Below are 17,876 nucleotides of genomic sequence, written 5' to 3' on the forward strand. Positions count from 1 at the left end.
ACTCATAACCTGTAAATGGTTTGCAAGAAACAAGATGATAGAGAATTACAGAGACTAATGAATGAGCTGACCTGTGAGGCAAAGAGTGACTTGGGCTGAAAGACATGATAATTGGAGCTTGGAGGGTCTGGTATTGTCCCTCCCTTACATACCTCTTTCTTTAACTTATATGGAGTTTCTGATGTCTCCATTATGTTTGCTCCCACAACATCCCCTGATGAAAAAGGCAGAGCACCTACTTTGCATATAGTTTCAAGCCTCCCATTTCTGGACAAGGTAATTGAGCAGGTGGTCTCATCTCATCTTTAGAGTTTCTTGGATGAGTCTGATTATCAAGACCCCTTTCAGTCTAGCTTCAGGCCTGACTTTGGGACAGAAATGGCTTTGGGAGCCATGTTGGATCATCTATGCCAGGAAGGAGTGCATCCTACAGGTCCTGCTGGACCTTCAAGCAGTATTCAAGACCATCAATTATGGTGTCGTTTTGGGTTGGCTGACTGGGTTCAGACTTGGAGACACCATTTAATAGTGATTCCAGTCTTTTCAGGCCAGCAGATTTCCGAAGGTGGTATTGGGGGACTCTTGTTTGTACCCTGGCTGTTGTGGAGTGCCACAGGGCTGTATTATGTCCCCCATTATTTAACATCTACATGAAACCACTGGGAGAGATTATTTACAGGTTTGGAGTTGGGTGTCACATAATGCGGATAACACCCAGCTCTATCTCTTCGTACCATCCAATGCTGGAAAGGCCGTGGACAGCCTAGAGTGTTGTATGGGGATGGTAGGGAACTAGATGAGGGTTAACAAGCTGAAATCAAATCCATATAGAACATATCGCCTCCTGGTCTGGAAAACTATGATGCAAATATTAACTATCAACCTCTGTGGCATACCTGAGGGGGAGCAAGGGGGACACGCCCTGAATGCCAGGCTTGGGGAGTCGGTGCCATGCAGCCATCCACCACCACCCCTGCATCCTCCACCACTCCCGCAGTGCCCCCCTGCAACACTCAGTCAGTTTGTGTGCCAATCTGAGAGCTGCCCCCTGAGGGCCTTTCCCCCAGAGGAGTTCTGAGGACCAGGGAAGCTGCAAGCAGCTTCCCTGACCTTTCAAAAGCCTTGTAAAACCCTCGGAGGGCCAAAAAACAGCACATCTGGTTATACGGAGGAAACCAGAAGTGACGTCATTAGAAGGCGTTCTGAGGGCCGGGGAAGCCTCCCCTTGCCCCTCCCCAGGCTACCTTTAGTAGCAATTCTTCCCTTGCCCTTCCCCAGGCTCCTACTTTTACTTCAAAATCCTCATTTCTCCACCACTAAGGTCATGACACTGCCACATAAGTCCTTCTGACTATCAGTATCTTTTGAACAAGGCCCAGTTATTAACCAATTAGTTCTCAAGTGCGTCCTCTGTTACCATTATAAGGCTGAAACAAACACCACCAATGCATTCTCCCAGAAAAAGACAGACACGTTTTCCCCTTTTGCATTTTGTTTTGTATATCCACCCTTAGACAGAGTCCTTTATTACTCAAAAGAAAACATACTACGTGCTTGCATACTGCTTGGTTGGTCCTAATGAAGGTATTACTTCAGCCTCACAGTGGTTTTTAGTATCTTCCACTGACCAAGTGGATTAAAATCTTAGAACAACTAAGTAAATCTTCTGTGTTCTGAACAGTGAAACCTGAATATAGTTCCGTATAACTCAAAAAGCTCACTTCTAATTTGTCAGTTCACTTTTGTTTTTGTTTTGTTTTTTAAATGTCCCCCTTTGCTCTTATGTTGCTTTTTCCATGTAGCTAGGATTGGTTAAAAAAATTATTTTGTGTTTTTGGAAGTTTGCAATAGTAAAAGCAGAAAGGAGTATGCAGGATAGTGAAAAAAACAGGTGCAGTGCAATCCAATCTTGCGCTGGAACAGGCAGGCCAGGAGGCTTGCGCTGTGTCCAATGCAAGATTGGGGCCTGAAATGGCTTAGCCAGAGGCAAGGCAAAACACTTCCCTTTACCCCTGGGTAAGCCACCACAGTCCCAATGGGTCTCCTCAGACTAGTGCCACCAGGGCCTCCAAGAGGAATTTTATCAGGGGGTACAAAGTTTATTTTGGGCCCCTTCCAAAAGGGGAATGAGAATGGATAAAACAAAGTGAGGGAGGGTAGTAATGAGGGGAACAAAACAGAGCAAGAGAGGGTGGCAACAGCTGGAAAAGTCTTTGGAGCCCAAGTTTACTGGGCTTCCCAATGAAGAGCCCAGGTCTACCTGCCCAAGCAGCGTTGGCAGCTAGATACCGTAATATGGAAAACCAAACTCACTCTCTCTAAAATCTTTTAAACATAGCAAATCATTGTAGAAAATTAACATCATTGTATTTAGGCTCACAGTAGAATGGGAAGTGTCCTGTGTGCATCATACTTCTGCAGCAGCTATAGCCCTGCATCTGTGTTCCTGAGCTCCTATGCACTCCTTCATGGTAAGCAGATCCACAAGCCAAAGAGCTACTGTAGCAGGCCAGTTTCCTGCCAGATTTGACACAGTGTTAAGGATGCAAGCATGGAATGCATTCCATTCCATGCATGGATGCATTCCATGGCCCACCACATATGGCTCTCAGTGGCGGTGGCAGCCATGCACCCAGCATCCCACATGTCCAGATGAAATAGGAAAATGTCAGATCTCAGGAAATTTCTGGGCCCCCTGCTTTGGCTCCTGGGCCCCCTTTTTGACCCTGGGCCTGGGTATAAATTACCCCTTTACCCCCCTCTCCTAGGCCCTGAGTGCCACCTCCGAAGGTGGTATAAGTCTGAGGAGAGTGGAGCGGCTTGCAGTCACTCTGTGCTGCTCAGGGAACGGGGTTGGGATCCAGCATAACAGCAGGGTCCCAGCCCCGCCTCCCGCTCCCTGCCCGCCCACCCCCAGGACCAGCCTCCCCCTCCCCCTGGAATGCCTCCCTCCCGCCTCCCTCCCTCCCTGCCTCCTCTCCGCCTACCCCAGGCCCCTGCATCAGCCAAGCTTGGCTAACGCAACCCTCCTTCCCCAAGCCAGTGCGGAGGCTGGATGCAGCCTCTGCGGGCCAGCATGTGTCCCTGCTCCAACCCAGCCAACTCTCAAGGAGGTGCAAACGTGCTTTACGGCATGTTTGCAACTTTCCTGGGCTGGTGCAAGCAACTTGAGCCAGCCCAAGGTGCAGTCAGGATTGCGCCCTTAGGAAAACAAATTCATAACTTGGTGCAAAAAGAGAGCAACATTTCTGAAAGCAGGAGGGGAGAAGGGATGAGCACAGCACAACAAGCTCTACATAAGCAAGCAAGAAATTGTAGATTGGAAGACAACAGGTCCCTTATTTTGCCTGCAGGTCATCAAATGTGGGGGCAGGTGGGAATGTCATTTCTCTTTGGGACTAATAACATTTGTTGATGCATTATCTGCAGTGCTGCATTACAAGATGAAGCTGCTACAGGCCAGATCTCTGATGCAGTAAGAGAGTGCTCAGTAGTCTCTGCTGGGCCTCCTATCTCCATCCAAGCCACCCCCTACCCAGCACTGCCTGGGACCTGCACCATCGGATGTATATGTGTCCCATCTCGTCTCTGCTTCCACACAAGGCCTTTGTTTGTCAGAATCACAGGATGTTTTGTTGTTGTTATTGTTGCTGTTTATTGGGGACTGGCAGTCCATGGAAAGATACTGAGCAGCAGTTTGGGGGTCTGTTCAAGAGAGCCCCCTTGTGACCATTTACTGACACCTTCCCACAGGTACCTTTCTTTGATCAGGCAGTGTGGAAACTTTCCTATCTCGGATTGGCCAGCTTATCTATGATGTCATAATCCATGATGGCACATTCCATCCCAGACACCAGGAAAAAAAAGGCATCAGGGAAGGGTCTTGCCTTTGGGCACATATGTGAGGCCATGTTAGTGTGGATTTGTTACCTTTCACTGTCCTTTCAACTAGTCATGCTCAAGACAGCCTAAAGGGGGAGATTTTTTTCCACACCGTGTCAAAGGAATGCAAATAGATGATTTGAAGATTCAAGGACACAGTAGAGGAAGCAATAATTCTCCATCTGGAAATAGGTTGAAGGTCTCTTACTAGGACCCTGGCTTTTGAAATATCCCCATCTCTCTCCTCTCCTCCACACTACATTATACTCCAGTGCCTCATGCTCTCAGATTAGAGAGTGTGGCAGAGCTGACTGTCACTCTTTTCAGGCTGCAAGATGGAGGTCTCCTTCCCACCACTGATCCCAGCTCCCCCTGACAGGGAAACTTTTATAAGGGATTCCCACTTCCAGCTCGCCTACGACCACCGACCAGAGGGCAGCACAGTGGTGTCCCCATACCGTATTGACTACCCTCCTCGATGGGGCAGCTACCAGCGGAAGCCTATCCTGCCTCCGAAATGTGCAGGCGTCTTGAACCAAGACATGGACAACTCCTGGGACACCCGCTCAGAAACGTACATAGCTTATCCAGCCTGGCCATTGGGGCCAAGGCCCGAAATCTGCTTGCCAACCTCCCACCTCCAGCCACATGCGGACTCCCGCCAACATATTTCTACCTCCATCACCCATGAGAGCTATCCTTGCCCTTCCAGTATTCCACGCTTCCAACCCAATCGCGTAGACAAGTGGGATGACAGCTTCCCCAGTGGGGACAAAGAGAAGATGCCTTTGCCTGAGTCACTCTACCAGCAATCATACCAGGCCCACAAAGATGTGCCGTTAGCGATCAAGGCCCCAAGTCAGCACCTAGGTACATCCAATGGAGCTTTCATCCTCCCAGTTCTCATGAGATAGTTGAGTGCAGCTCAGAAGGGTGTCTGAGCTGAAATGATAGCTGCCCATTTTAATTTTCAAAACATTATGCATGCCTCTGAGGATATGCAGAGGGTCTTTCCCCTAAGCCAGTGGTTCCAAAAACTGTGAGCTGCAGCTCTGTGGAGAGCTGTGGAAACCAGTCAGGGGAGCTGCGGAATCCTCACAAAAAACTTGCCACCCTATGCAATGTATAGGATTGTAGCCCTAAAGAGGAGCCGTGGCCAATGGACCAGTAGGTCAAGGGATCCACCAGTCGAAAAAATTTGGGTACTACTGCCTAAGCAGAATCAATATTTGAAAAAGTAGAATCACAATTTAAATTTGAAAAGTCAGCAGGCAGATTTTAGAAGCAGGGTCCATAAATTAGTGGTGAAGAACCTGCTTTTTCTGCAGAAGCAGGGTTGACCCAAGTCCTCCTGGTGCCTGAGGCAGTGTGCCAAATGCTGGCCCTCCATTAGCTGGTGATGTGCCAGCCCCTGCTCGTCTCACTCCCTGGATTGAAGAAGGGAATGGAGTGGAAGAAGTGTGGAGGAGAGGAGAGTGGTCACTATCCTCTCCTCCCTCTCCTGCTGTATCCCCTTATTCCTTCTCCAATTCAGGGAGTGGGGAGGAACAGAGGCACCTGTAGAGGTGAATGGGTGGATGGAGATGGGCTCCTTCCTGCACACCAATCTCTGCCTGACTGCCTCAGTTAGCTTTATGGATAGACCAGTCCTGTGCAGCAAGTTCCAGGTCAATCTCTATTTCAAAAGCGATTTCAGTTAGCAGGATGGGAAAGGCTGCCTGAGACCAGAAAGAAGCACTGACAACTGGAGTAACTAGTACCAGCCATAGTACACCAATGGTCTGACTCTTCCAGCTTCTGACTCATCCCAGCTTCATAGGTTCAATATTTTTTAAAGAAAAAAAAGGTGTCAAGACTGGAATGAGCACCTTAAGAGAATATGTTGAGTTTTTCCCCATCCCGAAAGTACAATCTTTTATTTCAAACCAAAAGCTGCAGAAGATAAATGACAACAAACAGCAAATAGACAGTATACTTTGTTTCTTGGACTCTGCATCCTCCTGTTCTGGCAATTGGCCAGGAGGATGAATTCCTGCCCAGAAAGATGACCACTCTAGCCAAGCCACAACACCAAGCATTAACACCACAACCTCAGGGATTTCTCTTCTCCCTCACCAGGAGGTGACTCCGTCCTGAAAGGTGATGGCTGCACCCGCCACAACACCTTGTACCAATCCCAGTACACAGCCGAAAGGGGGCCCCCAGCCCAACGCTGCCCCAAGGTAACTCATGCAATGCCATTCACTAGCAGCCCAACCCCACTGGGCTCTTACACTGGTGGAATGAGCAGTCCACCAGCATAAACTGCCTTATGGCAGTAATACAAGTCATTCCAATAGCATGCAAAGTAACGCTGGTGGGAAGGTTGGAGACGGAGGATCCTCACAGACCCGCCAACCCAGATAAGATGGCAGGGGAAGTGGGACAGGGTGGGAGGAGGGTGGGGGAGGTTGGAATGGGGGTGGGGGTTGATAGGAAAGAGAAGCGATAGGGTGGTGATGAGGGCAGGTTTGGTAGCAGAGATGGCCGCCAGATTCAAACCCCCAGACACAATCCTGCGGCCCCGTGCCCACACGACATGTGCCAGCAATTTTGCTAGTGTAGGTCTGCAGAGACCCCTCCAAGCCATGAAGGCATACCCAGGAGCAAGGGAATAAACACTCCCTTGCCCAGAGAAGTCCTCTGCAACTCCTCCCCCTCAGGATGCACTGCAAGCCATTTCTGTGTGTCTTCTTGGGGGGCGGGGGAAAGGATAGGATTGGGTTGTAGGTTTGGAGTCTTGAAATCAGTTTCTAGTGCCAGGGTTAAAACTAATTAATAATAGTCTCTGAGCATATGCAGAGGTGCCTTTCTCTCACCACTGGGGAAAAGAAAGGCACAACCAGTCCTACACACATACATGTGCAGGACAAAGGATTTTTGGTCAGGCCACAAATTGCAAGAAACAAGAAGTGGGGGTGGAATGAGGGGGAGGAGCAGTAGAGGCAGACAAGCAGACAAATGCAGACAGACAGATTTGGGCAGAAGTCTCCACCAAACCACCATCTGAGGCAATTGCCTTAATTGGCGTTATGGATGGCCAGCCCTGATCTTGGAAACTGCTGTTAATTGGAGGAGAAAACTCCAGACAGTCCAATGGTCTGACTCAATAAAAGGCAATTTCTTGAGGGAGGGGATGTTGCTCATTGGAAGAGCACAGAAGGTCTCAGTTTAAATGTCTAGCAGCATATCTACATCTCAGGTAGGAAATGATGGGACAGACCCTTCTGCATCCAAGACCCACATCAAGTGAAACGGGGCAATACTGGACCAGATAGATCAAGCTTTGTATCAGACAATTTATATGGAGGAGCATAGTTCAGAGGGCAGAAGACACTCTGTATGCAACCTTAGCAGGAACTTCTCTCTACAGAAGACTTCCTCATAAGGAGAGCCCAGGTGGGTCAGACTAAAGTGGTCCATGTAGTTCCAGCATTCTGTTTCTAGCAGTGGCTGTCTAGGGAATTTTTGGGAAGTTCACAAGCCAAGCTGGAAGGCAACAGTCCTCCCTAGCAACTGGTGTTCAGAGGTAGACTCTTCCTGTAAATGGAGGCTCCACTGAGTGATCATGGCTAGTAGCTTTTGAGATTCTCATCTAAGCAGAAAGGAGTGCTGCTGACTCAGACTAAAGGTCCATTCAGGCTGCAATCCTATCCACACCTACATGGGAGTAAGCCCCATGATGATAATGAGACTTACTTCTGAGTAGACATGCTTAGGATTGGGCTCTCAGTCCTGCATCATGATTCCTACACAGTCAGATGCCTCTGAGAAGCCCACAAGCACGTATCAGCCCAGTGTTCAGAGGTAGGCTGCCTCTGCACTTGTAGGTTCTATTTAGTTACATAGGCCTACAAAATTGAGGGTCAGAAGGGTTTTTCCCAAACTTTATGGTGGTTTGATAGGAATTTGGGGTGCTGATTCCAAAAATGGCACCCATTTTGCCCTATCACATCTAGTTTTGGAGATATAGTATAGCCTTATTAGTGAATGGTTCAAGCAGCTTCCTCATGAGGTAGCTGCTCAAACCATTCATGAAAGAGGCTATGCCATGTCTCCAAAACTAGACATGATAGGGCAAAATGGATGCCATTTTTGGAATCGGCACCCCAAATATACCCAGGAATTGGTGTAACGTTTAAGGAAGCAAAATGTGTGTTGGCCTGTGTTATCAGAGCCATGGACGGATCTAACTATTAAGGGCCCAATCCTATCCAACTTTTCAGCACTGGTGCAGCTACAGTGCAGCCCTGAGGCAAGGGAACAAATGTTCCCTTACTTTGCCGAGACCTCCGAAACTACGTTTCCACCACAGGATGCAATATACACCCCACTGACACAGCTACACCAGAGCTGGAAAGTTGGAAGTCTTTGACCCTAAGAATCTGCAAACTTCTTTTCAAAGCCCACTTCTGTTAAGTGCAAACATTGTGAAATCTTAAACTATAAACTACGTAAGTTGATCTGAGTAAGAAATGCTTACAGTCCATCTTCCTTGATGGAGGGGACGTTACCACTCGCTTTGAAACGGGCAGTGATTCGCCCCCTCCTGAAGAAGCCCTCCCTGGATTCCACTGTGTTGGATAACTACCGGCCAGTCTCCAACATCCCGTTTCTGGGCAAGGTAATTGAGCGGGTGGTGGCGCCCCAACTCCAGAGGGTCTTGGATGAAGCGGATTATCTGGATCCTTTTCAATCTGGCTTCAGGCCGGGCTTTGGGACGGAAACCACCTTGGTCGCCTTGGTGGATGACCTACGCCGGGGACTGGACAGGGGGAGTACGTCCCTGTTGGTCCTGCTGGACCTCTCAGCGGCTTTCGATACCATCGACCATGGTATCCTTCTGGGCTGATTAGCCAAGTTGGGAGCTGGAGGCACTGTTTTGCGGTGGTTCCGCTCCTACCTGGAGGGTCGGTCCCAGATGGTGGTGCTAGGGGATGCCTGTTCGACACCCTGGCCCTTGAGATGCGGGGTGCCACAGGGTTCAATTCTGTCCCCCATGCTATTTAACATCTACATGAAACCGCTGGGGGAGGTCATCCGGGGGTTTGGAGTGGGGTGCCATCACTATGCCGATGACACCCAGCTCTATCTCTCCTTTCCTCCAGACTCCAGGGTGGCGGTTGAGGGCCTGGAGCGCTGTCTGGAGGCAGTGAGGATCTGGATGGGGGCTAACAAGCTGAAATTAAATCCGGATAAGACAGAGGCTCTCCTGGTTCGGAAATCCTCGATGCAGGTGCTGGACTATCGGCTTGCGCTGAATGGGGTTGCACTCCCTCTGAAGGAGCAGGTTCGCAGCTTGGGGGTCCACCTGGACTCGCAGCTGCTCCTGGGTTCCCAGGTGGCGGCTGTGGCTAGGGGGCCTTTGCTCAGCTTTGGCTGGTGCGCCAGCTGCGGCCGTACTTGGATTGTGCAGACCTGGCCACAGTGATCCATGCCTCTGTGACATCGAGATTAGATTACTGTAACGCGCTCTATGTGGGGCTGCCCTTGAAGACGGTTCGGAAACTGCAACTAGTGCAGAATGCGGCGGCCCGTGTGGTTACTGGAGGTAGGCGGTTCGACTCTGTCAGTCCGCTTCTCCAGCGGCTGCATTGGCTGCCCATTCATTTCCGGGCCCAATTCAAGGTGCTGGTATTGACCTTTAAAGCCCTATACTGCTCTGGACAAGGGTATCTTAGAGATCGCCTGCTCCCGTACAATCCGGCTCGTCCTCTCAGGTCATCAGAGAAGGCCTTTTTACAAGTGCCGCCGCCTAGGGAGGTACGTGGGGCGGCTGCAAGAAATAGGGCCTTCTCAGTAGTGGCACCAACGCTATGGAACTCCCTTCCCCCTGACTTAAGAATGGCTCCCTCTCTTGAGACCTTTCGGCGAGGCCTGAAGACCCTTCTGTTTAAACAGGCCTTCTGAGTTCTCGGCCTTTTAACATCTTTTTAACATCTTTTAATATTTTTTACAGGCCTGATTCTTTTATGACTTGCTGCTGCTCTATGCTCTTTTTACCTATTTTTTACTCTGACTGCTGTTTTTTATGATGTGTTAATGTTTTTATTTGTTTTTAAATTATGTTTTTATATGTTGTAAGCCGCCTTGAGTCCCTTTGGGGAGAAAGGTGGGATAAAAATAAAGTTGTTATTGTTATTATTATTATTATTATTACACTCCAGACACTGGCTCCAGTCTCTGTTCTTTTCACACAATCTTGCAGGACGTGGTGTCTCTTGTGTTCGGTGATCCCCGGTACCACCAGACAGTGAGTGAGCAGAAGCGGGCATACACTGTCCAGCAATCTGAGGGATGGTAAGCAACACACCTCATGTTTCAGAAACAGCTGACTGAGCTCAGGAGAGCTGTAGGTCTTTTGCAGGATATACTTGGCAGTTCTCTAAAACTCATTGGGAAATTTTGGGGCAGTCATTCTTTCTCTCAGCCTATCCCCCTTACAGGTTTCTTATGACATGAACTCTGGAAGAGAACCTTATATTCCACCCTGAGCTCCATAGGGTTAAGATGTCATAAATATTTTTTTTCCCAGGAAGGGCCTACTCCCCATACCCTGCCAAGGCTCCAATCCTGAACACACTCACTGAGAAGTCTTTTGAATTAAGTAGGACTTGCATCCAAACAAACCCTCTTAGTGTCATGCTACACATTCATATCATTGAAATAATTCCATAATTTCCCCACACCTCTAGTTTCCCTCCGCCTTCTTCCTCCGCCTTGTTACTTTTGCACAGTTTCTAGACGGCAAACTACTTAGGGCATGGAACTTCCTCTTATGTCCAGTAAAACATTATGCATAGGGATTGTCTTCTATAAATATTAACAATAATATTTTATTTGTCACACGTTCCCTTAAGGATTTGTTTCTCTTCTGTACTGCATGTTAATATATACATTGTTGACCCTTCTGTTGAAAGCATTACACTGAAATTGATTTTTTGATCCGCCTCCTTTAGGGAAATTACTAAGAGATTGTATTTCAGCTACAACACACTTGTAAATGGAAGTTCATGAATTTGCCTTGATTTGTGGGGTGAATTTTCTGGTGGTGCTGTGGGGAAGAATTTTAACCTCAATGTCCTGCACCCAAACTCGGGGTCCTAAGGTATGGTCTGAGGACTATACTGCTGAAGGTTTAGGTTTCATCAGTGCCTGGAAGGTTGATGGCCTTAGGGCCTCATGTAAGCTGCCTTGTTCAATCATGGATGAAAAGGCAAGATAGAAAGGCAATCAAGAAACTCAATGCTGGAGATTTCTACCATGGCATTTAACTTTAGATTGTGTCACCCATCTTATGCCATCGAAATTTTGCATAACTGCTGTTCTGAAAAGATCTTCTGGGTTAACCGGTCTTTCAAAGTACAGGACTCCTGGTGGATTGGTTTAGACATCCTTCTGGGCTACATATGCTGAATCCTAGTTCTCTGGCATGTGCAATCCAGGTTCTGAGTCATAATCAAACTTATTTCTTGACTTTTACTTATCTTATAACCCAATCCTAATTCCCCACATGGTGATGCAGCAGCACCAACACAACACCTGCTGTATCCCATGAGGACATTTCAGCCTCCAGAGGCCTCCTCTGGATAAGAGAACATTTGTTCCTTTGCCCTGGGGTAAGCCCCTGCCGAGCCACCAGATCTATTCGGACCTGCACCAGCTCTATAGCTGGTGCAAGTCCCAGGACAGCAGACTGAGACCAGGAAAGAAGTTTGAATTTGGTGGACGCCAATAGGATTGGGCCATTATATATCCTTGGACACATCAATTATGGGTGCAATCCCATCCTGCTCTGGAACAGGCAAACCAGGAGGCTTGTGCTATATCCAGCACAGGATAGGGGCCAAAAACAGCTCAGCCAGAAGCGAGGGGAAACTTTCCCCCTTACCTTTGGGAAAGGCGCCCTTTCCCCTATGGGTCTCCTTGAACTTGTGCCACCTCTTGAGATGGCGCAAGTCAGAGGAGAGCAGAGCAGCTTGAAGCCGCTCCAATCTCCCAGGAACGGGGGTTGGGATTTGGCAAAACTCAGCCCCACCTCCCGCTCCCCACCCAGCCCCACCTCCCGCTCCCCACCTCTCACTCCCCACCCGCCCCTGAGGCCGTCCACTGCCTGCCCTCCCCAGGAATGCCTCCCTTCTGCCTCCTCCCTACCCCCCTGCCTACCTCAGAGCCTTGCGTCAGCCCAGCTAGGCCAAGGCAAGTCTCGGTGTCTCCGTCAGCGCGGATTGTTTCAGCCTCTGCAGGCTTGCGCACCTCTGCCAACCCAAGCCCTGGTCAGGATTGCGCCCTATGTCTTTTATTGTTCCATTACTGTATTTGATAAAAATTAGACAATCTAATAAAGCGATTTTTTAAAAAAGAATAACAAATGTCACAGGTTCCAATACTGATATAAATTGAACTTTTTCTTCTCTGCTCTTTTCTCTGCAGTCATTATGACCCACAGCTAGCCTCTGCAAAGGTGCACCAGACGAACATCCAGCCTGGTGATGGATGCCACAGATTTTCCACCATCATGTCCGAATCCTTCCCATGGAGGGATCCTGGTATGGAGGGAACCCAAACTGGGACAATTCCAGGAACCTATTCCTGCACCCTTCCTAACTCTTTTAGCTTATACAACATCCTTTTCAGCTGTTGGCTCAATGGTGAGGTAAAGGAATTCTGCACCTCCTCAGGGGCACTATGATTCATTCCCGTGTTACAGGGAACTGAAAATAGGGTGGCCAGAGAGGAACTTTGCTTCAGGTTAAGCCCTGATCTGAACTCTTTTGCTTTAATGGTATTTCTAGGGCCAGCGGTCGTTTCATCTTGCAGAAAGAATGTCTCATCTGTCCTCCAAGGGGATTTGAAGGACGACATCAGCATTACCAACCACCGGTTTTACTATAGAGAGGTCTGAGAGATGACACATACCTGTCTGCTGCTGTGGCCTGCTTTCTCTACTAGTATAGAAAGGCCTTCCCTTGCTCTCAGCCTGACCTTGGAATCTGAGATCTCCTGCAGTGTTGCCCAGGTTCAGGATAGTGTTGGCCAGTTTCAGAAGAGACAAAAGAAAGGGCTTCTCCATCTTCACACAATGCATAATTTATGGAATTTACAGTAGTGGTGGCGGCCACAGGTTTATATGGCTCTAGTGCAGGGATCTGACAAATTCATAAGAGGTGTCAATTTGCTAAATGGAACCTTTATGTTTAGAAGCAGTCTATCTCTGAATACTAGTTGTAAGGAGACAAACAACACGGGTGGGTTTTTGCCTTCCTGCCCTATTTGTGGGCTTCCCAGAGTCATCAGGTTGATGACTGTGGGGGAAAAGGGGTGATGGAATAAATGAACCTTTGACTGATCCATCCAGTACCTTCTTATGTCCTTAGGATAGCTGAACATTCTCTGCCTGAGCTGTTGGAGATTTACTTCTAGTCAGAGTACACAGTAGGGTTTGATGAATTAAAGGTCTGACTCAGTATAAGTGAATTAAAGGTCTGACTTCATGTGTTTTCTCTGCCTAGCCGAATGTCAAGAACTTGGTGCCCCAGCCACTAGGCCGCCCAGCAAAGATCTGTCTGGGAGACAAGCACTGGTCATCCTTCAGTACCACCCAACAATCAGACTATCAGCCGCCCCCTGAGATGCAGAAAGTGAAGATCAAAGACAACAACCTATTGAAGACCAACATTGCCTTCAACTATCCTGGTACAGCCCCTTTTGGTGGGGAGGGGGATGAGGCAGCGGATTGGTGGGGGACACCCACCTTCATCTGCTCACTTGTCTCCACTGCTCCTTCTTCACCTTTTTCTACTCCTTGGATTGGAAAAGAAGAGGAGGACAGAGTGGAAGAGGAAGTGTGGTATAGCTCATCACTTTACTCCAGACCCATACAGATATTGGGCATTTAACTTCTTGAAACTAATAGGATGACACTGGGTTCAAAACACCCTGGGGTGAACAATGGCTTCAAGCCAGGTGATCACTTGTGACAATGAGGACTCCAGCTCATACTCTGCAGTATTCAGATGTACAACTGCAGTGTCACATCTCTCATGGAAACCATTTTATTTTTATGATTTACACTTTAAAAAATTCCTAAGTCCTTTTCCCAAAGAAATATTTTGGAGAATTATCAACAATTATCAATTATCTTAAAAAGCCCTCTCTGCTCTCAACCTGAGACTGGCAGCTTAGATTGTAGTGGTTTGTTAGGTTACAGTTTCTCTAACGTTTATTCTGTCTTCTTCAACATCATTTTGGGAATGCATGTGGAACTGATATTCCAAACTTCAGCTCCAGTCAGACATATCAGAATATTAGTTGTCTGTGAAACCATAATTCTTCCCTAGTGAACTAAATTTCCATTCTTCAACTGAGAAATCAAATTTCCTGTCCTCTGGATCTAAAACTATAGCACTGAGAATACACAGCTTATCTAACACTTTCTCAGTTGCTGCTTTTATCATCTATAAAATATCTTTAAGAAAAGAATATTCAGGAAGTGTCCTTGATTATGTAAATAGGATAATGGGAGGTCAAATAGCTTTAGACACAAAAGTGATACCATTAAGAAATGTCCACAAAATGAAAGACAACCAGAACAATGTATATCAATTAACAATCTATTGGCAGCAGCTCATATTATAGTAACTACTAAGTTGAAAACATCAGGAATCCTCACTATCACAGAGTGGCTAAATAGTGTTTGGTTTCTGGCAAAACATGGAACATTAAATATAAGATTGACAGTGCAATCCTGTGCATATCACTCAGAAGCAAGCCCCATTGAGCTCAGAGGGACTTACTGCCCAGTATGTGTATATACTAGGATTGCAGATGAATAGAAAGAATAAAGAAAGATATTTATTATGGTGCCTACTTATAAGATACTGGATTAAAAAGCTTCAAATAACGGAGAGGATGCTATACTATATGTCTTCTGTATGTTTTTGTTATATCATTTTCACTTTTATAACAAACAGTTTTAAAGATTCAAAATTTATTTTTTTAAATAAACTTGTTGTTTGAAAAGAATAAGAAAGAAAGTGGGAGGGAAGGAGGCGTATGTTGGCAACCTTTTCATAATGAAAAGGAAACTATCTGAAAGTAAAATGAGCAGCAAGAAATTTCAATGAAACTGTCTGTCAGCTTCCTAGCTCATCACCATCAAAGTTTTGGACTATAGGCTATAATTTCTGGGATTCAAAGAAACTAACACAAATAACTCTTAGGACTTCAATTACTGAACAATCGCTGCCACTAAATCATTGCTAATGTTTCATATAATCAAAATTCAACACAACCCTCCCACAACGTCAAAACTTGTTTCTAGTTAATTGGTTTGAGTATCTGGGGTGGGTTTTGCTTTGTTTCCTAAACCTCTTTCTTTCATATAGTTTCTGGTGCTCTAACAACCTCCACTCAGGATATGCTCATCCCTCACCAACAGCCAAAGCACCAGCTCACAGAGGAAGATAAGCAGAAGGTAGGCAAGGCCTTCATAGCCATGTGTACTGCATACAGGTGCATACCACATTCTCCATGGGACAATCTCCCCATCAATGGCAGCCAGGCTGCCAGCTTCAAAGAGAAGTGCTGCCAACCTCAGTGTTGCGCCATTTGCCACTGAATACATTGTAAGCAGAGAATGGAGCCTATCCCTATAGGCACAGCACTGTTCCTTCCACCTTCCGCCCCACCGTCAGACCCAGTATTTGGTCACATAAGAACATAAGAACAGCTCCACTGGATCAGGCCATAGGCCCATCTACTCCAGCTTCCTGTATCTCACAGCGGCCCACCAAATGCCCCAGGGAGCACACCAGATAACCTGCATCCTGGTGCCCTCCCTTGCATCTGGCATTCTGACATAGCCCATTTTTAAAATCAGGAGGTTGCACATACACATCATGGCTTGTAACCCATAATGGATTTTTCCTCCACAAACTTGTCCAATCACCTTTTAAAGGTACCCAGGCCAGATGCTGTCACCACATCCTGTGGCAAGGAGTTCCACAGACCAACCACATGCTGAGTAAAGAAATATTTTCCTTTGTCTGTCCTAACTCTCCCAACACTCAATTTTAGTGGATGTCCCACAATTTTAGTGGATGTCCCACACATTAGAATGTGACCTCAAGACACCATAAATGAGTAATTTCGTTACTCCTTGTGGTGAGCAAGCAAAGGCTGCTGAACCTTTAAAGGAGCTTTTGGGGAAATAAAAGTGTCCCAAAAAAGGGGAGGAGAGGAACAGGACAATCATCTCAATGATCTACAATTTAGCCCCAGTATTTTCTCCACTTGGTAATGGGGCTTTCTTGATATCTGGGTCTGCTAAAGTGCACCCTTCCCCATCACATACTTGGGCACTGGATGAATTATTCTTAAAAACAGTAATTCTGTATGTAAAGCTTTAAGAACAAGTTTATTCCTAAAATTTATTGACTCTTTCTCCTCTTCCAGATTAAATATTCTCATTTGGTCCTCCCATGGAAGGAGCTATGCTGGTTCAGCACTGAGCAGAAGGACAAATACACAAATAAGTACTGTGGACCCATCACACTTGCCACAGGGGACTTCCAGTGTAGCAGTGTCCCTCTTGGCACTATGAGGAAGTATAAGCCCAGGCAGAAAATGGCCCCCTGAAAAAGAACTCTGATGCATATATTTGGATGAATAAATAGTAGATCTCTCTCTCTCTCTCTCTCTCTCTCTCTCTCTCTGTATATCAGCTTGCTGGCTTCTGGTTTAACCCTCTTTGAGGACATAGATTGAACTGCTGTTTAAAAGCTTGAACAGTGAGGCCTCCATACTGCCTGCCTGTTGCAGAATTAGCCTTACTCAGCAGGAATGTGAAAATGGCTTGTGCAGATGGCCTTACATGTCTCTCCTCCTCTCTCCTGGTCAATTCACGCCCCCACCACTCCTGCAACACACAGACCCAGGCCCCAGGGACGGTGCCTCCAGCACGTAGCTGCTGTACGTCAATGACTTCTGTAACCCAGAGATAAGCATAGGGGCACAATTTTGCATGAAGATTTTTTTTAACCTGTTCTAAAGTCTGTCCTTGGAATTTTCCCACAGTTGGCGTTGTAGTGACATCACTAAAGCCCCCCCCCCAGGTGTGTTTGCTGCTGTAATACCAATGTAATTACTGCTATAGCTAGGCTGATGTCTTTTGTACTCTTCAGTTGCATGGTTAAAGTAGGTTCCAGCCACTGGATAGTTAATGGAGGTGTGTGTACCTCCAAGGAGCTCAGGGTGATGTACATGGCTCCTTCTGTCCTTTTGTCCTCACAATAACCCTGTGAGGTGGGTGAGGCTGAGAGATAGTGACTGGCCCAAGGTCACCCAGTAAGCTTCATGGTTGAGCAGGGATTTGAACCTGGATCTTACAGATCTACATCCAACACCAGAACCACTCCGTGAAAGTCTCTGCTATGCTCCATTGGAATTTGTGGAAGAACTACGGAGTAACAATAGTAAAGAAATGATGGGAGTACATGCCTGAAAAGGAGGTAAAAATGAGCAGGACGAAATCTTGTGGAACTTCAAAATGCAGACAGATAAAAAATTGGAACACAACATGCCTGATGTAATTGTGTTTGAGAAGAAACTGTGTTTGAGAAGTGATGCTTATTGATGTGTCAATTCCAGGAGATAATCAAAGAGGAGAAACAACAGGCAAAGATCAACAAAATATAAAGACCTGGAAACTGAACAGCACCTTTGGGGAAAGAAAACAACTACTCCTATTGTCATCAGTGCACCAGGTGCAATCCCCAAGGCCCTTATGAAATATAGATATAGACAAGATAACAGGTGAATAACTACGACAAGCTGCACTACACTGAACATTATACTGCAATATCTCACCAGTTCTTAAACTCATGGACAGAGTTTGAACTAGTTCGCACCTAAAATCCCAGTCCAAACATCTAGTAGGCTGTGACACCACGGTA

At 46.9% G+C, this 17,876-nt stretch overlaps 1 protein-coding gene across 1 annotated transcript; it reads left to right on the plus strand.

Moving 5' to 3' along the window:
* The first annotated feature begins 4,217 nt into the window (after positions 1-4,217).
* Positions 4,218-16,560, plus strand: SAXO5 (stabilizer of axonemal microtubules 5). Its single transcript, XM_066635537.1, has 8 exons — positions 4,218-4,752; positions 6,001-6,104; positions 10,130-10,221; positions 12,355-12,470; positions 12,717-12,820; positions 13,434-13,617; positions 15,309-15,397; positions 16,378-16,560. Exons 1-8 carry the CDS (start codon positions 4,218-4,220, stop codon positions 16,558-16,560), a joined length of 1,407 nt encoding a protein of 468 aa, XP_066491634.1.
* The last annotated feature ends 1,316 nt before the right edge of the window (positions 16,561-17,876 follow it).

The sequence above is a fragment of the Tiliqua scincoides genome, chromosome 8, assembly GCF_035046505.1.
Source record: "Tiliqua scincoides isolate rTilSci1 chromosome 8, rTilSci1.hap2, whole genome shotgun sequence".
Lineage (NCBI taxonomy): Eukaryota > Metazoa > Chordata > Lepidosauria > Squamata > Scincidae > Tiliqua > Tiliqua scincoides.